Source organism: Artemia franciscana, chromosome 9 (genome assembly GCF_032884065.1).
Source record: "Artemia franciscana chromosome 9, ASM3288406v1, whole genome shotgun sequence".
Lineage (NCBI taxonomy): Eukaryota > Metazoa > Arthropoda > Branchiopoda > Anostraca > Artemiidae > Artemia > Artemia franciscana.
The window spans coordinates 20,588,389-20,606,941 of record NC_088871.1 but is presented as its reverse complement, the minus strand read 5'-3'; the positions used below and the strand labels follow the sequence as shown (position 1 = coordinate 20,606,941).

General features: G+C 34.2%; 1 protein-coding gene across 1 annotated transcript in view; it reads right to left on the bottom strand.

The window, feature by feature from the left end:
• Positions 1–4,537: 4,537 nt before the first annotated feature.
• LOC136031121 (homer protein homolog 2-like) overlaps positions 4,538–18,553 on the bottom strand; it is a 47,012-nt gene continuing 32,996 nt past the window's right edge. The window contains exons 7-9 of the mRNA XM_065710438.1: positions 18,157–18,338; positions 15,008–15,162; positions 4,538–5,153 (exon numbers count right to left, since the gene is read on the bottom strand). Of these exons, the coding sequence (XP_065566510.1) occupies positions 4,968–5,153; positions 15,008–15,162; positions 18,157–18,338 (523 nt within the window). The 3' untranslated portion in view covers positions 4,538–4,967. The remainder of the gene's footprint in view (positions 5,154–15,007; positions 15,163–18,156; positions 18,339–18,553) is intronic.

Here is an 18,553-nt window from a genome sequence, read left to right as displayed (position 1 = left end):
AGCTTTTCGTATTGGATAGGAAACGTCATCGTATTTTTTTTTATAGCACCCACAGTTTTTCAGTAAGGATTTTTCACGAATCTTTTCCGGAACAACCGATGTTCCAGATGTCTCCTTCCAGATATATTGAATTAGGTGATGTTTAAATTTAATCCAGGAGGTCTTGAAATTTCTTGGAAATTTAGAAGGGTGATGGAAATGGAGATTGTTCAACACTATTGCACCGATAATCGATTTGAGGCTGTTTTAGTCAATTATGTTATTCCAAGATTTCCTAAAAGGTCTTTTTTTTCGTTTTTTTTTGTAGAAAGAGAGAAAAGATCCTTAATCACTACCGAAACCGAATCTGGACTCGAGGTCATATTCATTCCCGTCGAAAACTTGCAAATGAACTTCGAAATTTCTGAAAATTGTAATTAAAAAATTACAAAATTTTGCACGTGAAATATTTTGTAAGACTTTTATTGGACTGTTATTTCCTCAAACGACATAGTCAATCAATCTCAATACAAATAATAAATTTACCGGTGGAAACCAATTTTACAGTATTTTCCTAACGAAGTTGGAATATATATGTTACCGTCAATGTTATAAATTGGTAGATGTCGACATTCACTGGTGAATGTCCGAAATGCCTTTTTTCTCCTTGGATTTAGTCTGCGCTGCCATTCACCTTTTTCACTTTTATGTAAGGTTTGATTGTGACAGGTTAGATTAGGTTCGGTTAGGTTTTTAACCCATTTCTGAAATTTAAAACCAAACATAACCTAAAACAACTAAGCCTCATCAAAATATTACCATTAAAGCTTGCATAAGACTGAGAAAGCTGATTCACAAAGCTAATTGAATCCAAGCAAAGAAAAAGAAATTTTAGACATTCACCAGTGAATGTCGACATTAACGGTATTTCGGACATTCACGGTAACATATATATATATATATATATATATATATATATATATATATATATATATATATATATATATATATATATATATATATATATATATATATATATATATATATATATATATATATATATATATATATATATATATATATATATATATATATATATATATATATATATATATATATATATATATGAAAAGAGAAATACCAATGCTACAGCACAAACACACACAAAAAAAAAAAAAAAAAAAAAAAAAAAAAAAAAAAAAAAAAAAAAAAAAAAAAAAAAAAAAAAAAGAGACAGAAGGAGAAAAGGAAGACTGTTTTCCTAAATTAGTGAATAATATAGTCCAGCACTTGAATGAGGCCTGAGGGCGTTAGAGAAAAATATGATTGTAAGTTCAATTTTTTATAGAAACTTGAATTTAGGATAACTTTATAAACAAAAGAGCCTTTTCTGAGGAAAAAAAACCATAAACATGACAAAAAAATATTAATAATAAAACAATAAAAAAAACAGACGTAATATTTTTACATCTTAGACTAAGCATCTCAACTATACAAGATAATCGCAAAACCTTTCCTAAAAGGCTTCGTTTTATAAATCATACAAGTCCTTCCGAATGATGCAATGATTTATTAAAATACAAATACGTTTTTCGTCCAAACACGATTCCTATTTCAACACCCTCATTCAATTTCTGGGAAATTAATCAAATTGGCAAAATCAAGCTACAAAAGGATTTTATTAAAATTTCCTTTGGTCCCATTCAAATACCCTGGGACATTGAAGACGCAAAAAAAGCTATTTTAACCAAATTATATACGTCTTTTCTTTTTGGGTCAATTGTCCCAAAATAAAGTTGACTGTCAACATAATGTCTTTAACTAGAAAAAAATGGACACAGATTGGCATTACCAAATGACTTCAACCAATGATTTCTCACAGCTTAAAGCTAAGCAATAAAAATTCTTAGCCTTAAAATAAATATTGGGGAATGCAAATAGAAATAGCACTTAGAATACCCTTCAACAATGGTCAGGAAAGTAAATTAGAGAAGAATTTTGGAGTAGAAACCAACCGGCATTTGGTAGATTGTAGTTTTGGTTTTGGATTGTAGATTGTAGTTTTGGTAGATTTGTCATTTGTAGATTTGGTTGTAGCATTTGGTAGTTTTGGTAGATTTTAGGCATTTGGTTGTGCAACAAAAATGGATAATAACATGAGTCATTAATCACATTAACGACAATTCTTAAATTGCAGTTTTAAAACATCTGGCTTCCAACTCTAGCAACCACATTACCAAGCTGAATTCACACCCACTGCGTCACCACAGGACAAGGTAATAACTGCAGTAAACAGTGAAAATTTCTAAAAACGGGAATAAAGTTAAATTTTTCTACCATGCTGGGGAAGGACCAAAACCTGTTACAAATTCATGATTTCTTTTATCGAATCTCCATACTTACTCCGTGTTTCAGAAAATTTTCTGACACACAAAAAGAGTGTATTTTAATCCTAAACGTTTAGATTTTTGTTAACTGTAACGAAATTTCTAAGAAATTTTAATGAAGGAGAAGTTAGCGCTCCTCGCACACTTCTTATTAGAGAATATCCCTCTTTGGAAAGAGAATCTCAGCAGTTGTAGTGATGTCAGAACTGAAAGCTTATAAATACAATTGACACAATGCACAAAATAGTGACCAGAAAGCGAATATTTTAAAACCCAACATATATTTATTTTTTGACTTTAATGGGTACAGTTATCCCTGTTTTACTGGTCTCACCGCACAGCATGAGGAAATCGTAATCACTGATCTATGAAATGGGAAAAAAACTCAGAAGACAATGGAATATTCTAGCCGGTACAACTACTTAATACAGTAGGCCTTTTAAAATAATAGAAGAGCTCAGTGTAGATACTTAAGATTGAGTCGGAAGACTGGCCAAGAAACACTGTGGGTCTAAGTTCAATTTGTTAACCACATTCGAAACGCATTAAGTACAGATTACCTTACTCAATTAGATTGAAAAAACGCACTGGGAAAATCACATTGTTTAGGAAGCGTTAAAAATTTGTCCCATAAACAAAAAACTCAATTATACAAATGATGGTTACAAGTCCCCTCACCTATAAAATCCACCACACTTACTGCGGCTTCATTTAATAAAATGAGATTTATACTATGAAGTGGGAAATTGAACAATACAAACCGACCAATATTAAATTACAGCCGAGAGATCAGCTTGTCTTTATTGCATGGTTTCAATAAAATAGAAAAAAAACAACAAAGAAGCGGTCACAAGCACATTCCGCATCATTTAGAAGAAATTCTATTCATAAGATATAGAGTCTGATTTTAAAAGCATTTTATGCAATCACGTTTCTACACATTAGTCCCTCCAGTCCACTCCTCATATTTATATAAATAGAAAGGTCGCTTAGTAAGAAAGACTGAAAAAAGAAGATGAATCCAATTCTGTGATACAGTTCAGCAAAACTACCCCAACAACCCGAGCCCAAAAATAATTAAAAAACACCCAATATGTCAGTAGTCACCTCAAATACTGAATAGAGAAAGAAGAAATAAACTTATGGAAGTTTTGGCGGCAAATGAACAAAGAAATTTAGAAAAGAATACATCAAGTGGGATTTGATTACAGTTACAAAGGCAATCTCAGCTGACTTGCTTACAATCTCAGTCAAAGGCAAAGAAAGAGAGGTGAAAATAGTAGGATGGGATCGGAAGCATAGAGTTTAAGTAAAAATTCGAGTAATATCATCTGAAGACTGCAAACTTACAATTTAATATCTTAGCGAATTTAAAGTCACATAATTATAATGACCCACAAAAAAATACTTTCTTCCAAAAAAAAAAAAAATTTAGCTTAAAAGGAAGAACATCACATTTCTACTTTCGGGCTGGGGAAAACAAATTCAAATAGGATTTTTAAATACGTTTCTTCTAAAAATGACGAAAGGCGATCGTCATGGCTCATACTTCTCTGGTTGCCCAACCATATAATAGCACATAATTCCCAACTTTAGTTTCATAAACTTTCTGCATACAAAAGCAATCTTCCGAGATCTTTATTTAATAGCTATATAACCCCACTAAGCTGCTACAATGTGATGTTGAGTCATTATTTTTTCCAATTTTATACGTTTTTGAGATATGACATCTTTACACAATATCAAATTCATGCCGTTACGCTACCATGACTTAATGTTAATTCGTCGACTTAATAAATTCTAGCGACGTAATAAGGATTTTACAAGATCTTTCGATGCTAGTAGTATTCTCACACCAAGCTATAATTATTCCAAGGCTTTTACCGTTTCTGTGTTAAACCACGGAAGAGATCTTGCATCTTTGCTTCTTAAAACTGACAGTTAAAAAAACTATCTACTTTGTTCTTTTTGTATTAATAGAAGTTGCAAAATAGGTTTTCAAGTCTCGCTCCATTAAAAACCCAATTGGAACTCTCACGAGGTTATTTGAAATATTTTGAATGTAAGCTTTGCTGGCTTTAGATAATTTATTGCGAGTCCCGACTCCTTATAGGAGTTGAAGTCAAGTTCCTTTGGGTTTATGTTTTATTTCGTTTAATTTTTTTTTTGTTCATAGATTTTTTTGGAGTCCCGGACAGCAATATGGTTTAGAAACAAATGTTAACAACTTTGCGATAATATATTTTTTGAAGTGTTTCTAATCTTTACCGAAATTTGAATCAGCCCTTTTAATCCTTGTACCAGAAGTCTAAATCAATATTCACTATAGGTAAAATTATAAACTAATCAGCATATATGAATCAGACACATTGGAAACCATCTAAAGCATAAAAAAAAACGTCAAATCTTCTTGGTATCATTAAAATGACTAAAAAACAGCTATCTATACAAAAACTCAAAATAACTGGAGACGATAGGTCCTAGAATCTCTTTAAAATAGGAAAAACAACTAAGAGAATTAGCGAAACACACAAAAACAACAAATTAACAACAAACAATTTGAATGCACTGGCCTAGAATTTATGGTTCAATGGACAATAGCTAGCCTTCTAAAATGTTCCTTACGTCTATATTGGCATCTTCGATTTCTTTAATTTTCTCGAGAAAAACGACACGTAGGTTTTCAATTAAAATGGATTGAGAACGACTGCTGTTAAGCGCTGTGTCAATTCGGGATAGCACGAGACGCGTAGTTTTCTCATTTTTTTGCGACTCTTCGTATAAAGACTATAAAGAAAAACATTAACAATTATAGACATTAGCTTTCATTTCTAGAAAATCTGTTCCTGTGGTACGAGCACATACTAAGTGATTAATTTCGGAGAAAGAGGGGAGGGGGTGTGTAAAAGCCACAAACATAATAGGGCGGGGTCAAGAAGTATTGACAACTATTGAGAGATGTGTCTTTTAGAGAGAAAGAGGCATTCCGCAAGGGTCTGCCTTTAGGCCAATACCTTTTTTTAATTTAAAATACTCGCCTTGTTAATGGGGTTAAAAGTTCAAAATCTATAATTTGCTACCGTATTTCTCAACTAGCATCTAATACTAAGTGTGAAAAGGAGTCGTCTTTTCCGAAAGCACGTATTGCTTCCATGATGACAGTACTCTAAGCGCTGCCGGTAAAATAGTCTGATTTGACTCAAAGATAAAAGCCCATTTTGAAAGAGTTATCCAAGAGTTTGATGTAAATTACCTCTCTTTAGATTTTGGAAAGTAACGCTTTTTCATTTTCTCATGAGTATCAAAGGCTTGTCCTGACTTAAATTAAATACATTTATTAAGAGGTTCTTTAAGCCGAGCTAAAAATGATTGTGCTCGATTCCTATGCATCTTACTTGATTAAAATCTTCCATGTACAAGTAATACTGACCTGATCAAGATGAAAGTCTCCAGTAGTCTCGGATCCTAACAATCCCAAAAATTATATTTCGAGGGTTGGTTCTTAGAATCCCTTTCTACAGCTTATTTCAGTCTTATATTTCATATTGTCCTGTTATTTGGATGTTAAGTTTTCCCACTTCACAAAAGCCACTTTTAAAACTTGGAGATAAAGTACATACTATTATCCAGGAAACTAACCGTTGCTCATTTAAATTCTTGCTTGATTTGAAATTTCTATATTTTCTGCCCTTTTATATTTTTCACTTTTCTACATTTATTCGGCTATCTTCCTGCTTCCCTGTGTAATAAACTATCTTTTATTTTTATAATCTTAATATCATCTCATCATCTCCAACACGTAACCGATTTCTCACGCTCCATCATTTCAGTCTGACTTCAATATCACGATATCTTCTAATATAATTTCAAGACTGTATGTAAATAATTTCTTAGACCACCCTGTCTTCCTGTTCAAAAATTTAAATAAAAGAAAATATATAACAATAGCTAAGAGCCCATATGGCACTTGTGAAGAGGTCGGAAGAGCCAAGGGCCAAGGGCTCATATGGCATGAGCTCTAGCAAAATTCTAAGAATCAAAAGACTGATTTAAAAGGAATATCAGAGGCTTAATGCCAGTCAAGATTTAAAATAAAAGCTCTGAGACACGAGGTCCATCTAAATATCAAAATTCATTAAGATCCGATCACCCACTCGCAAGTTAAAAATCCCGCATTTTTTCTAAGTTTTCCTCTACTTTCAGCCCCCCAGATGGTGGAATCGGGGAAAACAACTTTATCAAGTCAATTTGTGTAGGTCCCTGACATGCTTACCAATTTTAAACGTGCTAGCACATCCAGAAGCACCAAATTCGCCAAAGCACTGGACCCCTCTAACTCCCCCAAAGAGAGCGGATCCAGTCCGGTTACGTCAATCACGTATCTACGATATTTGCTTATTCTACCCACCAAGTTTCATCCCAATGTCTCCACTCTAAGCGTTTTCCAAGATTTCGGGTTTCCCAGTCCAACTCCCCCCAGTGTCACCAGATCTGGTCGTGATTTAAAATAATAGCTCTGAGACATGAGTTCCTTCTAAATATCAAATTTCACTAAGATCTGGTCACCCGTTCTTAAGTTAAAAAATACCTCAATTCTTCTAATTTTTTAAATTAACACCCCCCCAACTCCCCCAAAGAGAGCGGATATCAAGTTTCATTAAGATCCGATCACCCATTTGTAAGATAAAGATACCTCAATTTTCGTGTTTTCCAAGATTTCCGGTTTCCCCCTCAAACTCCCCCCAATATCACCGGATCTGGTCGGAATTTAAAATAAGAGCTCTGAAGCACACGATCCTTCTAAATATCAAATTTCATTAAGATTTGGTTACCCGTTCGTAAGTTACAAATACCTATTTTTTATTTTTCCGAATTACCCCCCCCCCCCCCAACTCTCCCAAAGAGAGCAGATCCGGTCCAGTTGCGTCAGTCATGTATCTTGAACTTGTGCTTATTCTTCCCACCAAGTTTCATCCTGATCTTTCTACTCGAAGCCTTTTCCAAGATTTCCGGTTCCCCCACCCCAACTCCCCCCAATGACACTGGATCCGGTCGGATTTAAAATAAGAGATCAGAGTTGCGAGGTCCTTCTAAATATGAAATTTCATTAAGATCCAATCACTCCTTCTTAAGTTAAAAGTACCTCATTTTTTCTAATTTTTCAGAATTAACCCTCCCCCCAACTCCCCCCCAAGAGAGTGGATCCGTTCCAGTAATGTCAATCACGCATCTAGGACTTGTGCTTAGTTTTTTCTCCAAGTTTCATCCCGATCCCTCCACTCTAAGCATTTTCCAAGATTTTAGGTTTCCCTCACCAACTCCTCCCAATGTTACTGGATCCGGTCGGGATTTAAAACAGGAGCTCTGAGACACCTTATCCTTCTAAATATCAAATTTCATTAAGATCCGATCACCCATTCGTAAGTTAAAAATACCTCATTTTTTCTAATTTTTCGAAATTAACCGTCCCTCTACTCCCCCCCCCCTAGATGGTCGAATCAGGGAAACGGCTATTTCTAATTTAATCTGGTCTGGTCCCTGATACACCGGCCAAATTTCCTCGTCCTAGCTTATCTGGAAGTGCCTAAACTAGCAAAACCGGGACCGACAGACAGACAGACAGACCGACAGAATTTGCGATCGCTATATGTCACTTGGTTAATACCAAGTGCCATAAAAACGGGTTTAAATAGACCCATTCAGGAAATTGAGAAATATATTGTTGGGGCTCGTGCCCCTTTTAATCGGATAAATTCCCTTTCTCTCATGCATAAATTTACCAACAATATAATTTTATTTATAAGTTAGCCTGTTTTCACTGTAATTTCGCAAAAGGAAAGAAATTCGTTTGTATTGTGGTTCGATTTTTATCTGGCTGATGTTCGATTTGGATCTGGCTAAGTCTTGTCACTGAAATATAATTTATGGGTAAACCAAGTTCGATTTTGAATCTCAATACATTTTATTGGTCAATTACGTTACGTGACGGCGAAGGAGGTGGCGTTACCTCTCGTCTTTATATATATTTTTGAGTTTGTTCGTGTTTAGACTTGAGATCGTGATTTTGGAGTCGACATAGGTAATAAAATTGAGTTATTTTCTACGAATTTATTATATTATATTCCCCAAACCACGGTGGGGTTAGGAAGAGACTATTGACATTTATCGTCATTTTATTATCCACAAGAGAACCCGTCCCCATTCGAGGATATACTAATTAGTGGTGACACAGGTCGTGCAACCATAGGACAAATAGTGTGGCGCTTACTCCCCCCACAGATAGTACGCTTGTTGCACACACACTGGTTATAATATCGGTGAAGAGTCGACGTGGCCGCTTGACCCACGATACCACAACCTAGCGTAGGCCAGTAGTGGTGCTTGTGGCACTCAGTACGTGAAGCCGAAATATTCAGATTTTTTTATTATAAAAAGTTTGTTGATTATTCTTTGTCCACTGGTGTTTAAAATATTACATCCGTTTTTCTTCTTTAATTAGCTTGAATTAGGTAATATCGTCTTAAACAAACTCCCAGGGTTTGCATGAGGCTGCAACTCCTTCGATGTTTTCAAAAGAATGCGAAAGAATTTCTAGTTAATATTTGAGTTGTTTTTTAGGGGGTCCCTGGAATTAATGTCTCCGGTTTGGGTTTGGAGTTGTTTTTTTTTAGCACGAGTTATTTCATCTTTATTGATGGTTTGCTCTAAAACCGTGCGTGACTCCCATGCCTAGCTTTTGGGAATTTTTGAGGTGGGAGATTGAATTTTGCTTTTCGGGTTTCCCCATAGTTTTTTGTAGGTATATTTCATCTATTTCATTTTCTCCCTTGTTCCTTCCTGGCCATGGAGCTACACCAGGGCGATAATTTCAAGTTGTTTTTTCTGTAAGTTTATTGTTTAATAAATTAACTCTGAAGTCATTTTTACTTTTATTTGTATATGCTCATAGATAAAAGACTCACTTGTCCCAAAGACACACGAAAGACTATGTTCTATAGACTAACTCAAAGCTGACTATTTTATAATCCAAATAGGGTTGAAAATAGACCCTGTTCGCATTAAAATGTTCGCATTAACATTTACAATAGAAATCTTATTTGGATAGCTAAAACCTCAAGATTTCAATACATGGCTCTATTACGGGAGGATACAGGCAAGGAAGGCAATTTGTAACAAACAAGGAATTAATAAACATAATACGATATAAATAAGATATTACATAGTGAACGTAAATAAGATAAATGAAACGACTTTTCTCTCCTTTGGAATATTCTTCTATGATTATGTTGTTCGGCCCTTTGTATATTATAAAACTCTAACGGAATTACTACATTTTATATAACTATATCTACATGCTTTTGATTATGTTAAAAATACTATTTTGATCTTCATATGAAAAATGATGTTCATAACTTTTGTTATTACACTGCTGTACATTTTATAATAACACAATCTGCTAGTGCTACAGAAAATGAAGTTTTTCGTAAAATATTTATTATATTTAAAAAAGAATTAATTTCAAAAGGCACTAATGTGTCAAATTCCTTGAAAATGAGCCATTAAAAGCTCTCTACGATGTTCCAGTTCCCACTATCTGAGGAAAAGAAAAAAATAAAAGAAAAAGATGCCTTATATGCAGAATATCTAGGTTGCAACCTCTTTTCTTGAATTTCAAGCCAATATTTTTTCCTTGTTGTTCAAGCCACCAGACGGTAATTTCCTTATATAGGGGTTTCGGACAAGGTGGTTCTAGTAGTGTACTTCTTGTTGTGATTTGACACTATTTTTAGGAATTATGGGCTATTGTATTTCTTACTATTGGACGTGATTGTCTATTACTAGGTTGCAAGCTACTGCTGCAACCCAGATTCCTCCTTTTGATTTTGGACTTTTTTTTCGTCTTTTGATTATCAACTTTTTTCGTCTGATCTTGACAATGGCCTTTAAATAAAGTATTTCCATAACAATAAAACACGTAAGTAGCCAAAAAAAGATATTGGTTTTCAAACAATAAAACTTATCAAAGGACTAGAAAAAGATTTCTATCTAAAATACTACACTTGATCGAAAATGGCTATAATTCTATAAATTTCAAAAAAAAACTTATAGAAAGATTAGTGTTAGTTAATCCCGAAAATTTTTATTTAAGACTTTCACAATCAAGCCAAATCAGATTTGCAATCAACGGCCGACGGGAAGTATACAAGCTTGTAGGTCAGGATAGTCTAACGATTATTAAAGTAAAACGACTTTAAAACAAACATTCGGCTTTCAATATCATTCATTTTTACTTCAGCTAGAATTTTTGCAGTCATCCAATTATGTTTTCTCCGATGTCATCAAGTAGGTTTTTGTTTTATAAGGGCAGAATTGTTTTTATTTGGCATAACTGATGCAAGTTCTGAGTTTTTAGAAGACAAAACCTGCTGCAATGGGATTGTTTTTCTTTCTTTCTCTTTTTACTGGCCAGAGAAGTTACCTCTCCTATTTCAGCTCGTTTTAAGTTTGGCTTGGTTATTTATCGTAATTTCTGTTCGTCTTGGATTGGGTGACTTACAGCAGTTTTCCGCTTGAAAAATTATTTGACTTTATTTCTGCGTATCTTTAGTTTAATGTTGCTCTTTACTTTTCTTTGAAAAACTTCTTTTGCGGAAACATTTTTTTAATTAATTTCTCTTCATTTTTAATTGACATAATCATTACCATTGTAAAGAAAACAATGTTTTAAATCTTTTAGGCACTTCTCTATACAAAAAAAAACAACAGATTTTGGCTTACTATTTGTATATTGGACAAGATTTTCAATTAATTTTTGATAATATAAGCCCTTTCTAAAATAATGATACACTTGGTATATTTTGATTTAGTTTTACTCCTGCTCGAATTTCCCCGATATATAAAACTTGATACCCCTTTCTGTTTCTAAGACATTACATCTAAGCTGTTTGGACAACCTGGATGCACCTACACCTTCTTTATTTAGTTGAATAGTAAGAGCAGAAGCAGTAATTGTAGTAGCCCTGACAGTTTCAACTTACCCTAGTTGTTTGTGAAATATCCTGGGACGTCTTATTGACAGCCAGCATACCCCCAGTGCCTTTTAATTTAGTTTTGACGCAACATAAACTTTCCCTGAAAGTTTCTACTTTATACACTACCCAGTCTTGAAACACCCTGCCCGGATAATTTGACAATCAAGCATTTTTTTACAATCTGGATGCGCAAACTATTAATAAGAATAGTAAAAGTACCAGTAATAGTACAAGCAGTAGCAAAAGTAATAGCACTATTGGTAACCCTGGATGTTTCAGCTTAGTACCCCAAGGCATTGCTGGAGTATTGCTAATACATCCCTCGCATAGCCCCCATGTGCATGGTACGTTGTGATTCAGTTTAAAACCACCCTTACCGTTCCCTGAAGGTTTCATTAATATTCAGAGCATTAACAATAGTCGTAGTCATAGTAGCAGAAGGAATAGCAGGAGCTTTCGGAGTAGTATAAGTGATAGTAGCAGTAGAATTAGTTGTAGTAGCAGTAATATTACTCACATTGTGCCTTTTTAGTTTAGTTCAACCTTCTGTCCTGATAGTTAAAACTTAGTATTTTAATCGGTTTCTAAGATATTGCTGATATGCCTGATACCAATAATGCACACAGTGGGTTTTGATTTAGCCCAAGGTCCCTCTCAACATAATCTGAAAGTTCGATATTAGCTCAATAACAGCCGTAGCAGTAACACTACTAGTAGTATGCATATCGCGTACTTTTATTAGTTGCCCCTCAACATGCCCTGAATGTTTCGACTTAATTTTTCAGGCCAATACTGGAATACTGCTGATACGCCCTTTTAAAAAGCTGCATACAAAGAGTGTTATTATTTAGTTCAGTATCCCCCTAAACATTCCCTGAAAGTTTCATCTTCATACAATAAGCCTCAATAGCAGTGGTCATAGTAGTAGCAGTAGCATCAACATGGTCATATTATATTTTATTTAGTTTAACCTCCCCTAGAAACATTCCTTGAAAGTTCACCTCAATACCTCGCTTCTCTAGCAGCATTAGCAACATACATATTGGATTTTTTTCAACACTCCACTTAGCACACGGTGTAGTTTCACCTTAATACCCAAGACAGTTCCTGGAACATTGCTGACGCATCCTTTTGAGTAGTAGTAATGGTAGTAATAGTACTGGCAGTAGTAGCAGTAGTAGTACACACATACTGCCTTTTGATGAGTTCAGCATAGCTCGCATCGCGCCCTGGAAGTTTCAACTTAGTATTCTAAGCCGTTCCTAATATACTGCTGATACGCCCTTTAGACAACCTGTATTCACAAAAAAAAGGTTTTAATTTAGTTAATTTCATCCTCAAAATTTCCCGAAATTTTTGCCTCAGAACCTTTAGCCTTAGTAATAGTCACAATAGAAGCAGTAGTTGTAGTGGTAGCAGCGTGCAAATATTGCCTTTTCGTTAATGAATCATTCCCTGTAAGTTCCAACTTATTACCCTAAGCCATTCATGAGATATGTCCATTTGACAACCTGTATCCACAGAACATTTATGAGATATGCCCATTTGACAACCTGTATCCATAGAACATTTTCTGATTTAGTTCAACTTTCTCTTCGATATTTCCTGAGAATTTCACCTTCATATCCTTAGCCTTGGTAGCAGTAGGAGTAATAACAGTTGTGGCGGGAGTGGTAGTATTAGTAAGTGTATTAGAAGTAGCAGTGACAGTAGCAACAGTAGTAGTATGCACATATTGCATTTTGGTCAGTTGAGCATCCCCTCATCATGCCCTGGAAGTATCAACTTAATACGCTAAGCCGTTCCTAAATTTTGGCTGATGTACCCTTTTGAGAACTAGGTGCAAATAATGTGCTTTGATTTAGTTCAACTTCCCGCTCAACATTTCCTGAAATTTCTCCTTAATAACCTTAGCCTTAGCAGTCAGTAGTCACAATAGCAATAGCGGTTGTAGCAGTAGTGGTGGTAAGAGTAGCAATATTAGTGGTAGTAGTAGTAGCGCGTATATTACCTTTTGGTCAATTGATCATCCCCCTCATATTCTTTGAAAGCTCCAACTTAATACAATAAGTCCTTCTGACAATCCGTATGCAAATAATGTGTTTGATTAAGTTGACTGTCCCTGGCCTTTTTAGACACAAAACGTCAAACGGGCCCCCCTTCCCCGATAATAAATAGCATCCCCAGTGGCAGAGTTACTAGACATTTCAACAATGCTGAACAAGCCGATTATCTCAAAATCTTGATCAAACGTCTTCTGGGACAAAAGGTGTACGGGAGGGGAGCTGGTTGCCCTTCAATAGCTTCTGACTCTAAAGAAGGGCACTAGAACTTTCAATTTCAAATCGAATAAGCCCCTTTACAAGTTTCTAGGACAACTCCTTACATACGAAGTGCGTTGGTGAAAAATGATAATAATGATAAAAACAAGAATTCGTTGTGCCTACTTCACTCTTTACTTAGGCAGCACTGTTGCGCTACCTATGATGATTATGTGATGTCTATAAGACTCACATTTTATTAAATCCGATTCGCCAGACCAAAAGTCCATGGAATAACCAGAAGTTGGCAAAAACTCAAATTATCTTATAAACTCTTTTACTATCGATCCTCAGCTTGGTTTTTAATAAATAAAAGAAAAAAAATAGCACAAATGAATTTCAAAATAAATCCAATCAATTATATGTACTCTGCCATCCATTTCTTATAGACTAAACAAGTAACCTCGTTTTTTCACAGTGCATCGCTATATGTGAACTTTTCCGAGACAGATAACTAATGTATCAAAGTCAGAATGCTTCAAAAACTGACTTAGAACCTTAGAAACCTAGAACCTTGAAAACTGACTTAAGAACCACTTAGCGTCACATAATGTGACTCTAAGTGGGTTAATGGTATAGGACAGGTTTCTAAAAAAAAAAAAAAAAAAAAAAAAAAAAAAAAAAAAAAAAAAAAAAAAAAAAAAAAACATATTTGTCTGATGTAAAAAAAAAAGTAACCTTGCGTGATGACTCCGTAAGGAAAATACATTTAAATATATCATTTGGATTTTCTGACACTTTTTTATTTTCAGGCTTTTTTTATTCAATGAATATAGAGAGCAATATTAAAACCTAAAAAAACATGAATAACACTATGAATTAGGGGACTGCCACCATCCTGGACCCCTGCAAAACAGAGTTTGTGCTATTTTATAAGCCTCGTGTATCTTTGCTGATAACGATTGCTGCATTAACTACAGTCGACAATATCACTTCTCGCAATGACTTAAAGGCTGTTAATCTTCAATAAACAGATTCTCAATTGTGAATTACCTTCAATTCTGTACTAATTATATAGGGTCTCCAATACAAGAAAAACATGCATGTTACGCTTTTTTATACATTTTATGCTATTATTGTTGTCAATAGTATTGGCTAAGGTTGGTTTAAGGTTATTGATCCACATATTTGTTTTATATACAGGTTATCATAATTACCCAAAAAAAAAATATATATTTTATTCTGATCCGAACTATAATTTTTCGTTATGATGCTCAAGGTTAGAATTTTCCATGAAGATGAAATATACTTGCCTAGGAGAATACATAATAATTTTGGATTAAATTACCTTAAAATTTTCCATAACAGATAATGAATCTTTTAATTCTGTGCTTAGACCCCTCACTTTTTCATCCTTGGTCTTCAGTTCAGTTTCCAAAGAATCACATTTTAATCGCAATGTTGTTATCTCCTTCTTAAGTTCACCGCTGTTAAAGTCATCTCCTAGAACAACACAGTTGCATGTTATACATCATTTGAGACAGGTATTAATTGATTATTCAACGGGTAGGGACGGTAAAATAACACTAAAGGGCAATAGCTTTCATAGCTTTTATTTTCATTTCTAGCTTTTCGTTCTAAAAGCAGTTTTATATGTTAGTGCTTTGAATAAAAACAAGTCTACTAAATAAATAAGTGAATCACAGTCATTGTTAACTTACAAAATTAATTTAAAGATGATAATTTTTCCATTTTGGGCAAATAATGGGTGTGGTGGGCGGTTGCTCTTTGAATATTAGAAATACTATTAAAATCACTTTTGACTATTAAAAAAGGGCAACAGAGCTTGCAATGTCTAATCAAATGATTCCCTTTCGACGCTTTTACAAGAGCCCCATCTATACCAAGTGCCCATGCCACCACAATTGTTAGTAGATATAGAATAACTAACATTTTTTTTCACCTCCGGAACTAAATAGCTTCAAAATTTTCGTTATGGATCTATAAATAAATAAAAAAAAACAAAGAAAATTCGAATTTTGCAAGTAATCACTTAAAAGATAAGACTAGAAACTACAAACCAGGAGGTAAACTAAAACTCTAAAAAAAGGTACACTAGGTACACTAAAAAAATTCAGCACCTCTGAATTAAAGGCCACTTCACATACTGCTATGTACTGTGAACATGATCAATGTCATATTCCGGACGATTGACCAAGCTACTGGGGTCCAAGGGCTCTATTCCACGTCATGGACACAAGCCCAGGTTGTAATATGGAAACTACTGCCATGGAGTTTTTTTTTTAAACATGTAAAGGACGAATTTTAGGTAATTTTAAATTTTTGGTGGTTCATGTACTACTCCTGTTCATTCTTCTTCAAAAGGATAACAATTACTTCGGGTAGAAGTTTAGCTTATGCCCACACCCCGTTCTTCTATCAGTAAAAGTTCTAAAGCCTATTGCGTCATTAGCGCTTTACCAAAAACAAATTATGCTATAAGCATTAATTCATTTTTTTGTGCACTTTTTCTTCGTCTTAAAGATACCGCATAAAGTTCTACCTCTTAGTTTACCTTGGTTGAAAATTGATGTCGTGTGTACCGTGTTTATTCTTGAAATTTCAAGTTCAGATATGTTGCCTATATATGATGTTAACCATAATGTAATTATTTTTTTTTAATCTTACTATCTCAATAAAAATCCCGACCCAAAATTAATGTCAGAATACCTCTCATATCTTGCTTGTCCCCCTTGTTTGTTAAATTTGACAGCTACTGACTTTTTTTTTACATGGCTACCTGAAAGAGCTGATGATTATCAGTAAACTTAACTGTTCAAAAGCTTAAAGAGAGTTATTGATTTACAGAATGATTTACAGTTACTGATTTACAGAGTTACAGACTTAAACAAAGGTACAGAGTTTACTGATTGTAAACGTATACTTTGCAATCAGTAATGAGTAAATGGTCTTAAAAGATTCAACATTTGTCAGCAGGAAAACAGCCCAGAAAACTGCCTCTGAGTCCGTGTCTCCAATTTTGTGCCTACACACCGGTCGCGTGAACGATACTTCTATGAAAGTGTTTTCTGCTTGATTTTCTCATTTACTTTTTTCTTTCTTTTTATATACCCCTCTTTCTTATTCGTTTTGTAAGAGAGGAAAGAAATAAATTATTATTAGTTTTATGATATTTCACACTTAACTCTCAAACGTTTTAACTGAATAAATTATTTTACAAAAAAAAAACAATTTGAATGAAAATTATCCTTAAGATTTCAGTTTCTTTTGTCATCCATTACAAATGATAGCTACGGAAAAACTGAAAAATAAAAAAAAAGATAAGAAAAATGACTTTCGTAATTGAGCAAATTGTCGCCGACAGTGTAAAAAATGAATGATTTTTTTTGTACTTTTTAATTTTTTTTTCGTATTGTAGACGCCTAAGAGACAGTAAATCTTATTCTTCAATCAATATTTTATTTAAACAGAATGAAAAATTATCACCACATATCGGACTTATCTTATTTATAAGCAGTAAATAGTTTCATTCAGATGCGTAGTATCAAATACTTAATTCGTAAAATAGACTTTTAAGGATGAAGGTGACATACGAAGAACCAGTTCATCTTATTTCTTAATAGAAAAGGCCCAACTTTTAACTAACATTTAAATTTTTATAATATAAAATAACTGATAGCGTCACTAAGGCGTCAATTACCCAGAATTCGGTTTGGTCGCCGTTCAGCACCCAGGAACGGTTTCTATTTATTTTTGACGCAAAAGAAAACGGCAATATTCTGCTCAGTAAAGGAAGAGGATTATAAGTTCATAAGCATTGCTGCACCTACCAGCACATAGCAATGTGACCTTGGACATTGCAGCACACAGAACGTTGCTGCACCTACCAGCACATAGCGACATTAACCTGCTAAAGACGTAAACATTTTTGAAGATTCCTCCATCTTATCATGTGAGTTCCAACTTTGAATGCCTACCAGGAAAATTCAATTAAGTATTAAAGTAATTTTTCAATAAGTTTCACCGAAACACAAGTTGGGGGGGGGTCTTACTTTCTGTTGTACACTTGAGGGCTATCTAGTAAAACTATTTTAGAGACACACTAACACAGACAGTGTTTGTTCTAAGAACGTCCAAATCACCTTAGCCGCTTTTACCTGATACGCATACTGAGTGGGATCAAGCAACTTTCCAGATTGTACTTTGAATATACTAACGATCCGAAGATAAACGCAAAAGAGGTAAACCAAAGCAAATTCAAGACAAATTATAATTTGTCGAGAAAGATCTATTATGATTCTTATTTTCAGAACACCATTTCAAGAGAGCTCTTTAAAAAGGTATAAGTCTAAGAAAATGAATCCACTTTGGTCTTTCGAGTGCACCCATCGAAATTAATATCCATTTCTACCTGTCCCAAAGAAAACAAAATTTCAAGCTAATAAACAGGAAATGGCAGAAACAAACCGACAATACCTTTGTTAGTTTCTGTATCTAAAAGCTTTGATTTCAACGCAACATTTTCTTCTTTAAATGCTTGCAACTGCCTCTTCCACTCTTCGACATTTGCAGTTGATTCCTGAAGCGCTGCCGTTAGCCTGGCGTTATTACTTTTCAATGTTGCCAGCTCAACTTCCCATTTCTTTGCATTTGCTGAACTGAAATATGACAAATAAGCAACACTTGCAAAACTAGCATCAAGTAACATTCCCAAAGTCTAATATCCTAAGACATCAAAGTCACGGTATCTTGGGCAATTTTGGGTGTATCTTTCTTTACGAAATCGCTTTTCAATATTTCCTTTATTGTACTTGACCAGTAATACCACTTATCTTGGCTTTTCCAATGGCATTTCATCAAAATTTGGAACACG